This window comes from Euphorbia lathyris, chromosome 3 (assembly GCF_963576675.1).
Source record: "Euphorbia lathyris chromosome 3, ddEupLath1.1, whole genome shotgun sequence".
In the NCBI taxonomy this organism is placed as follows: Eukaryota; Viridiplantae; Streptophyta; class Magnoliopsida; order Malpighiales; family Euphorbiaceae; genus Euphorbia; species Euphorbia lathyris.
The window spans coordinates 38,316,257-38,332,735 of NC_088912.1; the positions used below are offsets into that span (position 1 = coordinate 38,316,257).

At 35.0% G+C, this 16,479-nt stretch overlaps 2 protein-coding genes across 2 annotated transcripts; both read right to left on the reverse strand.

The window, feature by feature from the left end:
* Window positions 1-1,561: 1,561 nt before the first annotated feature.
* LOC136223746 (fasciclin-like arabinogalactan protein 12) lies at window positions 1,562-3,010 on the reverse strand. The gene has a single exon (XM_066011898.1). It carries the CDS (start codon window positions 2,929-2,931, stop codon window positions 2,152-2,154), a length of 780 nt encoding a protein of 259 aa, XP_065867970.1. The 5' UTR covers window positions 2,932-3,010; the 3' UTR covers window positions 1,562-2,151.
* A 2,226-nt stretch (window positions 3,011-5,236) lies between these two features.
* LOC136223792 (fasciclin-like arabinogalactan protein 12) lies at window positions 5,237-6,307 on the reverse strand. The gene has a single exon (XM_066011967.1). It carries the CDS (start codon window positions 6,255-6,257, stop codon window positions 5,394-5,396), a length of 864 nt encoding a protein of 287 aa, XP_065868039.1. The 5' UTR covers window positions 6,258-6,307; the 3' UTR covers window positions 5,237-5,393.
* Window positions 6,308-16,479: the final 10,172 nt, after the last annotated feature.

A 16,479-nucleotide genomic window follows, 5' to 3' on the forward strand; every position in this document is an offset into this window, starting at 1 on the left:
TTCTCATTCAACAGGAGTAGTTTCCGGTCCACCATGTGAACTTCATAATTTTTCTCCAGTAACTGTCCCAAACTCAAAGTATTGCTTTTCATGTTAGGAACATAATAAACATTATCAATAAACTAGTGAGCGCCATTTTTGAGCCAAATAAGAATGGTTCCTTTGCCTGTAATAGGAACCTTGGAGGAATCTCTAAATACAACATTACCGTGAACGGATTCATAGAGCTCCACGAACATATTCTTGTCACCACATATATGGTTACTTGCCGTATTATCAAGATACCATATGTTATTCTCACGATTTTCTTCTCCTTCATAGGTAAGTAACACTGCGCCTGTTACTTCCTCTTCATGGATGTTGTTAGCTATCTCCTCTGCCTCCTTAGGCGGACTCCAACATTCCACCACGTAGTGACCATATTTAGAGCAATTCTAACATTGAATATTGGACTTGTTACGTCCTTCATTCGACCTCTAGTTTCCTCTTCCTTGACCACGTCCTCGGTCTCTTCCTCTGCCTCTGGTGAATTGAGTGCTTCTGTCATTGTTGTTGTTGTCGTTTTCATTTCTGCCTTGACTTCTGCCACGTCCTCGTCCTCTACCATTTCCTCCTCGACCTCTTCCGCGTCCTCTGCCGGACTGACTACTTTCGCCATTTTTAAACAAGTCTTTGTTGCTAAGACTTGTTCTGCAGAATCTTCTCTTCGTTTTTCAAACCGCTCCTCGCGTGCTTGTAATGACCCTACAACTTCATCAACTGACATTTCGCTGATGTCTCTGGACTCCTCTATATACCACCACTACGTAATCAAATTTTGGTAGTAGTGATCGCATAATTTTTTCAACAATTCTGGACTCTTCAATTTTTTCTCCATACTGCCGCATCTGATTTACGACAGATTTTACTCGGGATGAGTAATCGCTAATGGCCTTCGTCTCTTTCATTCTCATTGTCTCAAATTCTCCTCTCAGCATCTGCAAGAGAACTTTTTTAACTTTCTCCTCCCCTTGAAGAGAAACTCGTAGGATTTTCCACGCTTGTTTGGCCGTGGTAGCTTCAGCTACTTTCTCGAACATTAATTCATCCAAACCTTGATGGATGAGAGTAAGTGCCTTTTGATCGCTTTTGCGATTTTTCTGCAGAGTACCTTTTTCTGTCTGTGGCAAGCTACCTCGTTGGCTGGGACTACATAGCTTTTTTCGACAATATCCGAGACATCTTGACATTCGAGTAACGCCTTCATTCGAATACACCAACTTGAATTATTGGTTTTGGTGAGCTGAGGGTATTGATAAGGAAGTTTGAGACCGTCTGATATTTTTTATAGGGTATATGTTTGGCGAAGACTGACTCTCGTAATGTGGCTCTGATACCACTTTGTTAAAATAAAGAGACTAAAAAATGATATTTGGCAAGGACTTGAATTGTAATTTTAAGAGGGCTAAAATTTTTTTCGGAATTAAATAATAAATGACACAAAACACAAGAATTTTCTCTTTATTAATCTCTTACACTTTCTTACGCAATATATATATATATATATATATATTTTTTTTTTTTTGTCAACTTCACTCATCACATTACAAAAGTTGCATACTTATATAAACATATAAAATTAACTCATTACCATTAGATTTATCACAATTGTGGATGAATAAATACCACATTCTACTCTAGATACTTGTCTCTTGTCTCTATACATTTATTTTTTTGACTTTTGAATCCAATTATTTACTTTATCATTTCTTCTTATCTTCATGATTTTCCATTATCTCCCCTTGCTCCACTTCCTACATGATGCATTTTTTATTATTTTTTATTTCAAAATATTAATTTGTTTCTTTCAACTCGTCTCCGAATCAGAATCAGTTGGAGAACAGAACAGTAGACATTAAAAATTCAAAATAGAATCCCCCAACCTCCTAAATCAGGCGAAGCAATCAAAAGAAGCAAAAAAAAAAAAAAATAAATAAAAACCCAATCACTCATCGTCTTCATCCCTGCCAAGATTGAAAGCCAGCTATACAATAACTCAAAGCAACAATGGATATACACTTGCAGATTTGATTGTACCAAATAAAAATTATTCAAAATCACTCACCACCATCTTCATTATTCAAAGACGCAGAATCACACCCAAGATTCCTGTTAGAAAATTCCAGCCACCAAAACAACAACAACAAACACCCAATTCTTATTAACACTTACTGCGCCAGACACGTCTTTAGAAGCAGCAGGACTATCCACAGAAGGAGTACTTTTATCTTTCGCCGGCTTTTCCTGTGCCGGCCCCGGAGCCGGAGCCGGAGCTGGAGGCTTAGGAGTAAAAACATCCACAGGAAGTAAAACCTTATCAACCTGATAAATAGCAAGTTGATTGTCTGTGTAAACAGTTCCTACAATGCTTGCATTTGTCAATCCAGTTGTTATATTGATGAAATTCCCGACAGTAGTAACATTTAGCGACACCCTGTCACCACTTCCCGCTTGTGTCCTCACAGGATTAGTCACTGTCTGAAACTGAGAAGCCGATAAAAATCCTGGAATCACATGAAATTTCATTAACTCAACTTTCTGTTCATCTCTCAACGTGTTGAGAGTCCCCGCTTTAAGCCCCGAAAACGCGTTGTCATTGGGAGCAAAGATCGTTACTCCGTTATTCGTGTTGTTCAGCTCAGAAAGTAGTTCGGAATCCTCGTGTGTCGCCTTAAGTAGGCGGACTAAGACGGTGAAATGACCGGCTTTTTCGAGGATTTTGACGACATCTGTAGGGCCAGGTGTTGCAGCTACCACCGCGGACGGTGGTTGTGCTGGAGGAGGAGCTGGTGGTGACTGTACGGGAGCGGCGGCGGGTGATTGAGCTAATGTGTTGGTGGAGTGAAAGAGTATGAAAATGAGTGAAATTGAGAAGAATATTTTGTGATTCATTTTTGTGATGTTTGCTAAAATGTTGATAGAATATGTTGATGTGTAAGTTTGATGTGTTTAGATGAAATAAATTAAGGGGGGTTTTATAATTGTAAAGATAGGATTAAATTGTGTATTAATGAAGAAATTATCTATATAATTAATTTATAATTTGGTGGAGAGAGAGATATGGTACTAGCTAAAATTAACTAGTTAACATTAAATTAATTTTAAATTAGTGGATGGATGTTAAAAAAGGGTTAGTCTGTATCAAAAAAGGAAGGGGAGCATTTTCAGAAAGACATTTTAGCTGAAATTTATGTACAAATTAAGATGGATTTGAGTTTGATGCAGAAATTAGTTTAAACTGCATATCATGATAATAAAGTTATCAAATGTTTGGGATGTCTAAATCGATTGTGTTGCAAGTGATCATAAAACTGCTTTCACAACAAGTACTGAATAATCAATCAAATCATTTAAGTTTTAAATATTATCAATAATTGAAGTATCTTTCCAATTTCACATTGATTATAATAATCATTTTGGATGTCAATATGAATATTATGTGATTTTTTTTTTAATGTTATCAAACCTAACAACTTGTTTAATAACTCATTTAATTACTTAAATTAAAATGTTAAGCACTTACGAGTATTTAATTTATGTTTGATAACGGTAATTTCTCCAAAATATTTAATTTAACATTTTAAATTAAAAATATTTTTTTAAAAAGGTTAAACATTATCAACTAATATTTTTATATTCATCGCCAATTTTTAGTATTCATCATTTATTACTTTCAGCATTTATAATATTCAACACTTAAAATTCAGTATTCATTTGTTTTAGTATTTAATTTCCAATTTTACCAAACATCACCTTAATAAGTCAAATATTTAACTTAAAGTTTTAACTAACATTTTTATATTGAGTACTTATTTTAAGTATTTATTAAACAGTTGTATTATTTAGTACTTTCACCACTTACAATATTTAACACTTAAAATTTAACAATTATTTTTTTTAGCATTTAATTTTTAATTTTATCAAACAATACGAAAGTCTTACTCTTAATCTTTTTTTCCTCACAAACTATAAATTCAAGAGGATTCAATTCTACAAATTATATAACCAAAGAAAGATTGCTCAATTGGTGCACCTCTAGTTTCATAGGTCAGAGGTTTGTAGTTTCCAACCCATACTCTTGCAAAAGCATATAAAAAAGAATTCTACAAGTCATAAATTTGAGATTCACAAATGTAATGTATATCAATTAATTTTCATTTTGGAGATACATTCAGTTATTATCCACTTTCAAATTTAAACTTATTTTGTTTTAATCCATCGATTTCACTTTTAATAGGAAAAAAAAAACATAATGAGTATCTATCTAATTAGCAAAATTTCTCGTCAAAAGAAATAATTTAATAATACAACCGACCACATTATCCATAAAAAAAAAAAATTGAGACCCTAAATTATATAATATGACATTAAATTATTGATCTAATACACAAATGACGTAGTACACCGAGCATACCAAATCTATAATTGGGACAAAGGTTAATTTTTTTTATGTCCTCGCTATAGGATTTATACTTTTAGGGCTCATTTGTTTTTTTTTTTACATACTATTTGCGGTTATAATCTGTTGTTTGTTGTTGGAAAAAATTGTTTTTCTAAAAAACGGTGATTCCTTACTTTTGTAAAAAGCTGCTTTTTCAGATATAAAAGACAAATAGGGATCACTAACCAAACACCTAAAACTCTTTCTTATGAAATGAAAATGCAAAGAGGAGTATAAAAAGAAGCAACCAAACACCACTGAACGAGTCTTTTTGTGTCCCGGTAATTCTTTTGCCACCAAAGATAATTTTTCTTATAATGACTTTCAACATGTATTTTAATTGAACAAAATAAATAAATATATCCTTATAAAAGATGGAAAATGCGAAAACATGAATAAATGGAACTTTCATTTGTTATCAATCCCTTCCTTATTATGAAAAGGGAACAAAATGTACCTTTTTGAAAAAATTAAAAATTAAAAAGGAAAAAGACATGAAAGGTAGGCATATTCACCACTTTTATCAATCACTATCAAATTACCTTTTGCTTCTATCATCAATTTATCAAAGACATGAAAATTGGTTTCAGTCAAAACACCGAGAAATTCTACAATAGGAGATTAACCGTTTTTTACTTTTTAAACTACTCGAGAAATAGTGCGTTGATAGTAGCGATTTTAACATAAACTCTAATAATCAAATGAATTAGATCATTCATATTAGTATTAATATATCATTGTATGAAATATTAACAATAGGTCAATCAAGTGGTTAAATATACAAAAATATATTTATTATTACAAAGTTACATATTGATAAAACAAAAAACCCTCAAACCCTAATTAATCAAAAGGAAAAATGAAAATTATTCAATAAATCCCAATCAAAGGCCGATAAATACTAAAATCCATATCACAACCGGAAAGCAGCTGCAATGATAGCAACTCCGGTGGTGATGACCACATTACTCTTTACTAAACTTACAGCCGCGGCAGAAGTAGAAGCAGTGGTGGTAGAAACAACAGGAGTGTCCGTAGAAGGAGAACTCTTAGTCGTGGGAATTTTCTCTGCTGCTGGTCCTTTTGCTGCTGCTGCTGCTGCTGCTTTTGGTGCCGGAGCCGGAGCTTTATCACTACTAAAAATGTCCGCAGGAAGCAGAACCTTATCCACCCGATAAATAGCAAGCTGATTGTCAGTATAAACAGTGCCAGAAATGCTAGTATTAGTCAATCCAGTACTAATGCTCACTGAAGTAGGAGAAGTGGTGAAATTCAGAGCAACTCTTCCGCCATTTCCCGCCTCAGTTCCGACGGGATTAGTCACGGTTTGGAACTGTGAAATCGACAGAAAGGAAGGAATGACATGGAATTTCACCAGCTCCGATTTCTGCTCATCGGTTAAAGAGTTAAGAGTGCCTGATTTGAGACCGGAGAAAGCACCATCTGATGGTGCAAGGATAGTTAGGCCATTGTTTGAGTTGTTAAGGACAGTAAGGAAGTGGTTTTCTTCTTGCGTTGATCTTAAGAGGCGGATGAATATCGAAAAATGCCCTGATTTTTCGAGGATTTTAGTGACGTTTGTGGGCGGAGGAATTGAAGATGGCTGTGCAGGAGAGGCTGCAGGTGTCTGTGTTATTGCCGGGGGAGCAGGTGGGGATGAAGCTGCTGGTCCCTGAGCAGCTGGAGCAGAAGCAGGTGACTGGGCTGCAATGTTTGTGCAGTAGAGGAGGATGATTACAAGGGAAATAGAGCAAAGCCATTGTTGGTTCATCTTCATTTTTGCAGTACTAGCTAGTTATTTAGAAATGAAAAAAATGAAGAAGTGAACTTGTTGGAATTGATGATGAATGAGGAAGTGAAAGAGGGTTTATATATATTGTGCGTTTTAACAGATGGAGGAGGCAGATCATTAGGTGTCATGTGCAATTTTAGTTAAGGTGAAGAGTATGAAATTGAGAGGGGCAGATAAAGTAGTTTGCTTGGAAATTACATGAAAACATGGATTTGCAAAACAACTGAAGATATTGCATATATGATTTTTGAAACTGATGGCTTTCTACGTCAACCAGGAAAGATAAATTGATGTTTTAGCTAGAGGTGTCAAAAGTACATACGACACCATTACACGACACCTAATTTTAGTGTTTGGATTTAGCTTAGTAGGTAATGTATCATTTTTGGGTTGATACGAAACTGACACGCAAATTTTTGGATTGGGTTAGGGTTGACATGTGAACCCGAAAATGACACGAACATTGAAAATTATTGTTATATCCTCTCGTGTTTTGTATGTCACTTTATTAATAAATATAATAAAATTATAATTATTACTTGCAAATATTGATTCCAACCTCCTAAATTGTTATAAACACATTACATGACTCTCTCTAACATGATATTAACGAACTTTTCAATGATTAGTGTTAATATACTAATCTATAATCGACATAAAACATTTAAAAATAGTATCATCTTTTCTTATATTTTTACAAGTTATTATTAATATATATGTATAACAAAATTACATGTAACCCGAAAACACGACACGAAATCGACACTAACCCAAACAGGTTAACACAATTATAACACGGAAGTTTTTGGGTTGGATTTGAATTTACTTTTTTAACACGAATCCGAAATGACACGACTCGAACACGATAATTACCAGATCTAGTTTTATAGCACAAGGAAAAGCACGTTTCACTTGGGCGCTAATTCGCTGCCTTAATTTGATACCAAACGGAGTAAAAAGTATCAATTTCCTTTCCTTAGTTTATTCTCTATGCATATGGTGAACCAAGAAAAATTGCAACTAGAGAAACCCCATATTTAATTATCTTCTCTCTATGAGCAAGGTTCACCGAATGCTATTTCTAGAGCTCTTTAATCCAAGCAAAGATTGATGTAAAAATACAAGAAACGTAGGTTATCACCGATAGATATGGACCGATGAAAGTTTTGTGTTGGAATTATTATGGAATACCAGGAGAAAATGTGTCCGAAATTACCTACACTCTCACCTACATTATTAAGAAAATATTGTTCAAATATTGTCTTCCCTTATTATGTTGCAGTAAATCTCTATCAATTAGGATAATCAAACTTTATTATGCTAGAAATTATTTCAATTTTATTTCCTAGATAGTCTTTAAAAATTACATATTTTGTGTATTTTCACCATTATCACACAGAAAACTCTGTATCATAGCATTAATTTTGGTGCATAATCATCCTCTTTAACAAATTAACATATGTCAAGAAACATCCAAATATGTCAATCCAAACACCAAAAACATGACTTTTACTATTGATCTATCGGACCCACATTACATCCATCCATCATATCAATCTCGGCATATACTTGTTCCAATTAAACTAAATGGCTCTAATTAATCATGAAGAAAATCTATGATTCATGCTCTCGCGGTCAAAAATAAAATTGGTTTTATCCAATATTCTGAAAACCAGACCGGACCGGTCGGTTCGACCGCTAACCGGTCAGGTGTCCGGTTGAGACTGGTTATTTGGAGGCTGAACAAACTGGACTGAATCGTGTGAACCGGCCGAATCAATCGTGAACCGGTTAACCATTCATTCATATTTAATTAAAAAGAATGTGTAGAAGGAAGGATTTGAGCCTGGGCCATTAGCTATGACAATATACACCTTATCACTAAGCTAGCTTTTAACCTATGTTTTTTTTTTTTTGGTAGAAAAGGAAAAGAAAAACGAATAACAACAAACTACCCAGGAATTAGCCTAGGGAAGCTAACCCCAATCATATCTTCTAAGAGAAGATGAGAGATGAAACTAGGGGAAACAGGAAGGGTAGTAACGCCTAACGTCCATTCATGGCCCGCCGCCGCCAAGCGATCAGCAACACGATTCTGCTCTCTAAAAATGTGTCTGAACTCTACGAACTCAAAGGAGGAGCAAAGCCTTATAATAGCTTTGATGAGGTTGCGACTGTTAAGACCCATAGAATGATTCTCAGAAATCATTTTGATTGCTTCCAAATTATCAGACTCCACAGAGAGCCTCTTAACACCCAGCCTTTTAGCAAGATTGATTCCAGTAAGAATAGCCCAGAGCTCCGCAGAAAAGGAAGAACCCAACCCTAAATTCTGGGAGAACCCAGAAAGCCAGACGCCCCCTACATCTCTAAGCACACCTCCAGCCGCAATCTTACCGTTACTGAGGCAGGAACCATCAGTATTCAGCTTCACAACCCCCTCTCTTGACCTGCTCCATCCCACGAGATGGACATCACAACACTGAGAGGCTCTGGCAAGGGACTCTCCTTTGAAACTATCGATAATAGAGAAAAGTTTTTTCGAGAAGAAATCAGCTAAGTTTGTCATAAAAACAGTTTTATCTCCAAAAATCTCCTCGTTTCTCCATTTCCAAACTTGGTGACAGATAATAGCAAAGAAAATGTCACCATGCTCCATGTATGGAAGCAACTTTCCTCTAACACCATCAGAGAACCAGTCGACCTCAGAATGTGCCATGAAGGAAGAGAAAATATGGTGTGGGAGAATTTTCCTCCAAACCTCTTTACTATTAGAGCAATCTCTAAGAGCATGGCACAAAGTCTCAATATGGCCTCTGCATCTACTGCAAGCTCCAGAATCAGCCAAGTGCCTTCTGTGCCTATCCGAATTAGTAAGAAGCCTGTCCTTAACGCCCAGCCACAGGAAACTCCTAATACGGAAAGGAACTTTAAGGGCCCAAATCGACTTCCACACATCCGAGGGAGGATCAGATCTAAAGAGAGAGAAAGCTTCAAAGGCGATTTGCAAGAATAAACTCCATTGTTAGTCAGCGCCCAACAGTGCCTATCCAAGTCTTCCTCTTGATTACTCACCTTCACTCCCCGCATTCTAAGGAGAGTCTCAAGGCTAAAGAAAGTATCAAACTTTGACCAGATCCAGTCCCCTTCCGAGTCAACCACATCGGCAATCCTCCAGTTGCGTATATCACTAGGCGGGGGGGAAGAACACACCTCAATTAACGGTTTATCCCCAATCCAGTTATCAAACCAGAAACTAATGGACTTACCATTCCCCACCTCCAGGCCAACTCCCAAGCAGAACTCATCAAACACAGCACTAAGTCCTTTCCAGAGGAAGGAACAATTAGCAACTCTCTCTTTCGGGCCCCCGAAGATTTTGTCTTTCCGATACTTACCACAAAGGAGGCGAACCCAAAGAGATGAGGGGTTTTGCCACATACGCCAAAGGAGTTTCATTAATAAAACTTTATTATTGTCCTTTGCTTTCCTAATACCCAGACCCCCAGAATCTTTAGGCTGGCAAACCTCACTCCAAGGCACAAGATGGATCTTCCTGCCCTCCGCAGCTTCCCCCCACAGGAACCTACGGTTAATCTTGTCAAGATCATTAAGCACAGGATCCGGAAGCTTACAAGCCTGCATGATGTGATTGGGAGCAGCACAATTAACAGATTGAATTAACGTGAGGCGGCCAGCGAGAGACAGAGTCTTGGCTTTCCAAGTGGCACACTTCGAATTAGCTTTATCCAAAGTCTCTTTGAAGGAGCCTTTAGACACACGCTCACTATGGAGGGGAACGCCCAGATACTTCCCAAGAGAATCAGTAAGAGGAATACCTGAGAGATCACTTAATCTCTTACAGACTCTCTGATTCATATTCTTATATAACAACACTATATACTTATATATTATACTAATACTAAAAATTTAAAACTTAAAATATTATTTAGTACTTATTTTTAATATATTTTAATAAATAATATTAAAAAGTTAATTGATCTTTACAATATAAACAAAGTTTACTTGTATTTAAATTTTAAATATACATAAAATAAAATTTAAAACTCTTAATAAATTTAATAATTTAAATTAAATTAAAATATATATATATTTATTTATTTATTTATTATGTCATTCGGTCCGACCAATCCGAGCCATCTGATCCGACCAAGTGACCCGTGACCTAGTTATAAATCCGGTTTGATGTCCGGTCCGGTTCTGATAATATTGGTTTTATCAATGTGAGCATTCAGCCACCTTCAACACATGAAAAACCAATAGAGTATGTGATGTGGAAGTGCGATAGTTCGATCTTATCATGGCTAACACATGTCGTCGAACTTGATTTAGCGCAATGAGTTGTTCATGCTAAGTAAGATCAAAAAGTGTGGGAAATTTCCAAGATCAGTTTATATAAAATAATGTACCAAACAATATACCCAATCTAGAAACATTTGGCCACTACATCACATGATACAATAACAATTTCAATTTACTTCACAAAACTCAAAGGTCTTTGGGATGAGTTGGAGAATTATAAAAAATTCTCACATGACTTCTCTCTATGCTCTCTCCACTGAACAACTTCAACAACTTGCACATGTCATTTCTATGATTTCTCAAAACCAAACTTCTTGTAACAATAATGCTTATGCAAATGTTGCAGGTATGCTTCCTTCTAAGCTTCAATTAATTCTGCACTTATAAAACCTTGGATTTTGGATAGTGGGGCTATTAAGTATATTATTTCAAACCATGTATTCCTATTAAAAAAACAATCTCCCACTATGCATGTTGTCAATTTACCAACCGGTTCGGTTGTCCCCTCTTTTAACTTAAATTTGATGTCTGTAAGCAAGATCACTAGTACCCTAAACGGTTGTGCCATTTTGTTTCCTTCCTTTTGTGTTTTGCGGGACTTGAATACGAGGAAGATGATTGACTTGGGTAAACAATACAATGGTTTATACTACATGTTTCTGCTACAATGAACACATGTCTCTCACCAAGTTTCTCAATCTTCTGATTGTGGCACATGCAACTTGGACATCCATCACCATCTTATCTTAAATTTATTTCTTCATTATTAGCTTTGAATTAATTTCCTCATGATAATAATTGTATTATTTGTCCCATGGCTAAACAGACTAGAGTCTCATTCTCTTTAAGTTCTATATCAACTCATGTTGCTCTTTAATTAATACATTGTGATATTTGGGGACCTTATAAAATTCCTACACATTCAGGGGCACGTTACTTTCTTACCACTGTGGATGATTTTACAAGGTGCACATGGATATTTCTTATACAACATAAATCTGAAACACAATTCCTTTTAAAATCATTTGTTGCATTTGTTCTTACTCAGTTCTATGCCCATGTTAAAGCCATTCGAGTTGACAATAGATCTGAATTCGTATCCATGGAAAGTTCTTTTAAATCACATGGCATAGAATATCAACACATTTGTGTGTATACTCCACACCAAAACGGAGTTGTCGAGTGAAACCATCGACATATACTTAATGTTGCTCATGCACTGCTTTTTCAATCTCATTTGTCACTTGATGTTTTAAGTGAATGTGTCTTAACTGGTGTTTATGTTAGTAAGTGTATTCCATCACCCTTATTATGTAATAAATCACCTTTTGAGTTGTTATATAAACGTCCACCATCATTTGACCACTTAAGAGTTTTTGGTTGCCTTTATTATGTTATTGTTGTTCATCCAATTAACAAATTTGATTCTCATGCTAAATGTTGTACCTTTGTTGGTTCCACACTGGTAAAAAAGGATATAAACTCTATGATATGGATAATAAACAATTCATTGTCAATTGAGATGTTCGATTTTGCAAGACCACTTTCCCCTTCTCTTCCGCTTCGACTCAAATAACACTTGATCACTCTCTTGATCAGTATTTTTCACATGGACCCTAATGACCACGGTGAATTTGGTCATTCACCGTTAGATGTAGGCTGATTAAATCTAAGTCTTAGGATGCTTTGAATCTCCACCTTAGCATTTTAATCAGCCTACATCTAACGGTGAATGACCAAATTCATCGTGGTCATTAGGGTCCATGTGAGCACTACCACTCTCTTGATACTGTACAAGAATGGCCTCACATTGAACCATCTGCCCTAAATACCTTATCTCCCCAAACATAAGAATTGAGTCAACAAACATAGATATACATATATCAACAACACAAGTTCCCACTCCTTTTGACCAACCATGCATAATTACTCAATCATAACCCCATGCAACCTCTTCCAACACTTTAGGTCCCGTAAGACAATCTACTCGTTCCAAACAGCCTCATGTGTGGCATAAAGACTATATAGTGTCTCCTCAAGCCAATCAATCTACTTCAATCTAAAGTTCTACCAAAAGTACATAATATCCCATCTCAAATTCTCATTCATTTCTCGCATTTCTTCTACCCAACGTACCTTTTTAGCTAATATTACAAGATCCACAAAGCCTAAATCATATGTTAAAGCTATCCTTGATCCAATTGGCAGCAAGCTATAAATGTGGAATCAGAAGCTTTGTAAAACAATAACACATGGTGTGTGGTTCTTTTTCCTAATGGATACAAACAATAACACATAGTGTGTGGTTCTGATATAATTTTAACTTGTTTATTTTTATTATTACATAAAGTGAACATTATGTTGTTCTTGTTATTTATCATTTAGATTTGTTAGTTTAGATTAATTTTCTTGTTCTTAGTGTAGAAATTTCTCTCAAAATATTTACATAAGTGGTTACTTTTTAATAGTACCAACTATTTGAAACTATATTAACAAACAACTTGCATTTGTTCCCATCCTTATGGATAATCTTACTCATCATTATATTACTTGTAGCAAGTGTTCAAATTTCAAAACAATAACTATTTCATTTATCAAGAATAAGTCATCAACGATAACATTCTTAATAAAGTAGATTATCTTATTGGCTTTTTGTAGTTGCTAGAATAAGGTCAGAAATAGTGTTTCCTTACATGTTGCTTTTCAGCTACTATGGACTACTTGATCTTGCTTGCATGTCTATGGGAAAGGTTAGTGAAAAAACCTTCTTTATCTTGTGGGGTGTTAGCTAGACTTAAGTAGTATATTGCTCTATGAAATCGGTGATTGTCATTAGTTATTGTTTCTATATTTTTCATTTTATAAGCATTTTTATTTTCATCCTCTCCATTCAAAAATATGGCTCGTATTAATTTCTGGATGTAATCACTTCTCATCCTCATCCTTATTATTGGAGTTCTTTTACTACTTATTGTGAGAGCAATATCGAATAATTCTCATTTCTATTTTGGGATTAATTAGGGTTTGAGGGTTTCTATTTTATTTTTAGGGTAAATTCCAAAAAAAACCTCTGTGATTTCATCGATTTCCAAAAAAACCCCTATGGTTTGTTTTTACAAAAAAAAAGGAGCGTGTTATACGCCGTTACCCAAAAGACGGAAAATGACCTAACACCGTTAATTTGGATAACGTGGCAAGGGGTAAAACGGTCAGAATTAAAAAAAAATAAAAAAAAACAAAAATTAAAAAGAAAATTAAAATAATAAAAAAAACCCAACTTCTTCTTCTTCTCTGTTACGTAACCTGCTCAGCTTCTTCACAACCTCCTCTTCTTCTTCTTTAACCTCTTCAGAGATTATCAATTCTTCATTAATTACCATTTTTCTGGGCTGCTTCTTCGTGGTCTTCTACTTCTTCTCTCTTTTTCTTCTTCTTCTTCTCTATTCTCTCTTCTTCTTCTTCTTTATAGAAATTGCTGGGATTTCGAGTTAAATACAAATTGCTGGGATTCTTTGATTATGCTGTTTAACATTTGGTTATTAATGAAGCTGGAAAATTTTGCTCAACTGGTTCAAGGAACTAGTCATAACAGCTCTTTGGTGGGTTTTTATATTTGTTTCAAGTTTCTCCTGTGAAATTGGGAGCGGGAAGAATGGGTATTGAAGAGATGTTTTTGTTTTTATATTTTAGCTTTTGTGTTCTTATGTTTGATTTGGGGAAAAGAAGATTGTTTGATTGCAAGTGAATAACATACACTCTTAGTTCGAAAATTTCCAGAACTCTTCAAAATTTTTGAATCTGGAAATCTGGAAAGAGCCACCGCCTCATCGACAGAGACCGAGAGACCGATTAGAAGAGATTGAGCGATCGATAATCTCATAGACGGCGAAGATTGGTTGTTGTTGTGGCGATGGATCGATAATCTCACAAACGGCGAAGAGGAGTGAGATGTGAAACTGGCAGCCGTTGAAGCCAACGCCGATCTGCGACAGAGACATGAGAGGTGAAGATTTGTGAGCAGAGACAGGTTTCTCTTCGGTTTACAGAGGAGGAAGAAGATGAAGGAGGCGAAGAAGATGAAGGCCCCAGAAGAAGAAGATGAAGACCAGAAGACGATTTGGGGGATTTTTTTAATTTTCTTTTTCTTTTATCTTTTTTTTTTATTTTTTTATTTTTTTATTTTAATTTGGACCATTTTGCCTTTTGCCACGTCATCACTTTTAACACTGTTAAGCCATTTTTCGTTTTTTGGATAACGGCGTATAACACAGTCCTTTTTTTTGTAAAAACAAACCACAAGGATTTTTTTGGAAATCGATGAAACCACAAGGATTTTTTTTTTGAAATTTACCCTATACAAAATATACTATTTATTTATATTGATTGACCTCTTATTGCTTCTGGATATGTTGTAGGGTTTTCATGTTTTAGAACTTGTGATAGTGAAAATGAAAACCTGTGTTTTTTTTTTCATTCTTTAATTTAATCATATTTCGGAAAATAGGACTTTGTTTTGGATTAATTATTTTAATAATTTGAATAAAAACTAGATGTTGAGTTATTACGTTATCAATGAACAATTTTCAAGCCTTTTGCACCCTAACCGATTAAAATAGGGTTGCATATCAATTCATGAGACATAATTGATGTTAAGAAATAAATGTATACAAATAGAGTTTTTTTTTATTGGACGAGTATATTGCATCAGGGGTATTGTAGAATCTCTTCAAATATTAAACTTAATTTTTAATTTATATAAAAAAAGAGACAAGATAATAAATGCATCACGTGAATGCATGGGAATTAAAGCAAAAATCAAATACAAAGACTTATGATCAATCACTTGAATAAATAATTGTAAGGCTGCCATTATATTATGCAGGTAGACTTTTTAGGCTGCTAAAATAATTGTATTATGCAAGTATGGTAAATACTTGTGATCAATTTTGTGTACACGTTTATGGTGGAAAGAATAGTCAAAATATATGTGGTTTGTATTGTGTATGAAAAATTGGTGCAACTCTATAAATTTAGTCTGTTGTAATGTGTTTGATAGATTTGACAGTAATAATAAGTTGAATAGTTTTTCTTTTGTGCTTGTGCTAGTTTTATTTCATAAATTAATAGTCCCTCCAAATTGCATAACTAGTCATCATAATTTACAATTTAGCTCTTGACATATTACAAGTTTAGTCTCTCTTTTTAACAAAGTGGTATCAGAGCCGCGTTACGAGAGTCAGTCTTCCGTAAAAATAATTATATTATCTCAAAATCGAGTGTTTCAAAGACCCTATAAAAATGTCAAACAGTCTCAAACTTCCTTATCAATACCCTCAGCTCACCAAAACCAATTATTCAAGTTGGTGTATTCGAATGAAGGCATTACTCAGATGTCAAGATTTTTGGGACATTGTTGCAAAGGCTACGTAGGCTTAGCCAACGAGGCAGCGTTGCCACAAGTAGAAAAAGATACTCTGCAGAAAAATTGTAAAAACGATCAAAAGGCACTTACTATCATCCATCAAGGTTTGGATGGATTAATGTGTTATGGGTCCAGCCCATTTTTAGGCCAATTTATTTGTGTGGTTTAACCCTAGGTATTTAAGGGTTATTTTTAGAGTCTTTGAGTAAGAAAGAAAGAGAGAGTAGCCACCACAAAAGTGAAATCCGAAATCAGCATTTCTTCTTCTTGAGCAGTCCCATGAATTCGGCGATATCTTGAGATTCGACCGTCACAATTGCGTGATTTTTGGACACAACCTTCTTAATATATTTATCCTCACTTTGACCGTTGGAGATTGGATTTGGAGGTCTTAAGGGCTGTTCGTACAGGGATCTGTTTGCTGGAAGATTCTTTGTTCTTTTGTGGTATTTTCTACTTCTT

Excerpts from the sequence above, each read along its gene's own strand:
- LOC136223746 (XM_066011898.1), bottom strand. The coding sequence starts at position 2,931 with ATGAATCACAAAATATTCTTCTCAATTTCACTCATTTTCATACTCTTT.
- LOC136223792 (XM_066011967.1), bottom strand. The coding sequence starts at position 6,257 with ATGAAGATGAACCAACAATGGCTTTGCTCTATTTCCCTTGTAATCATC.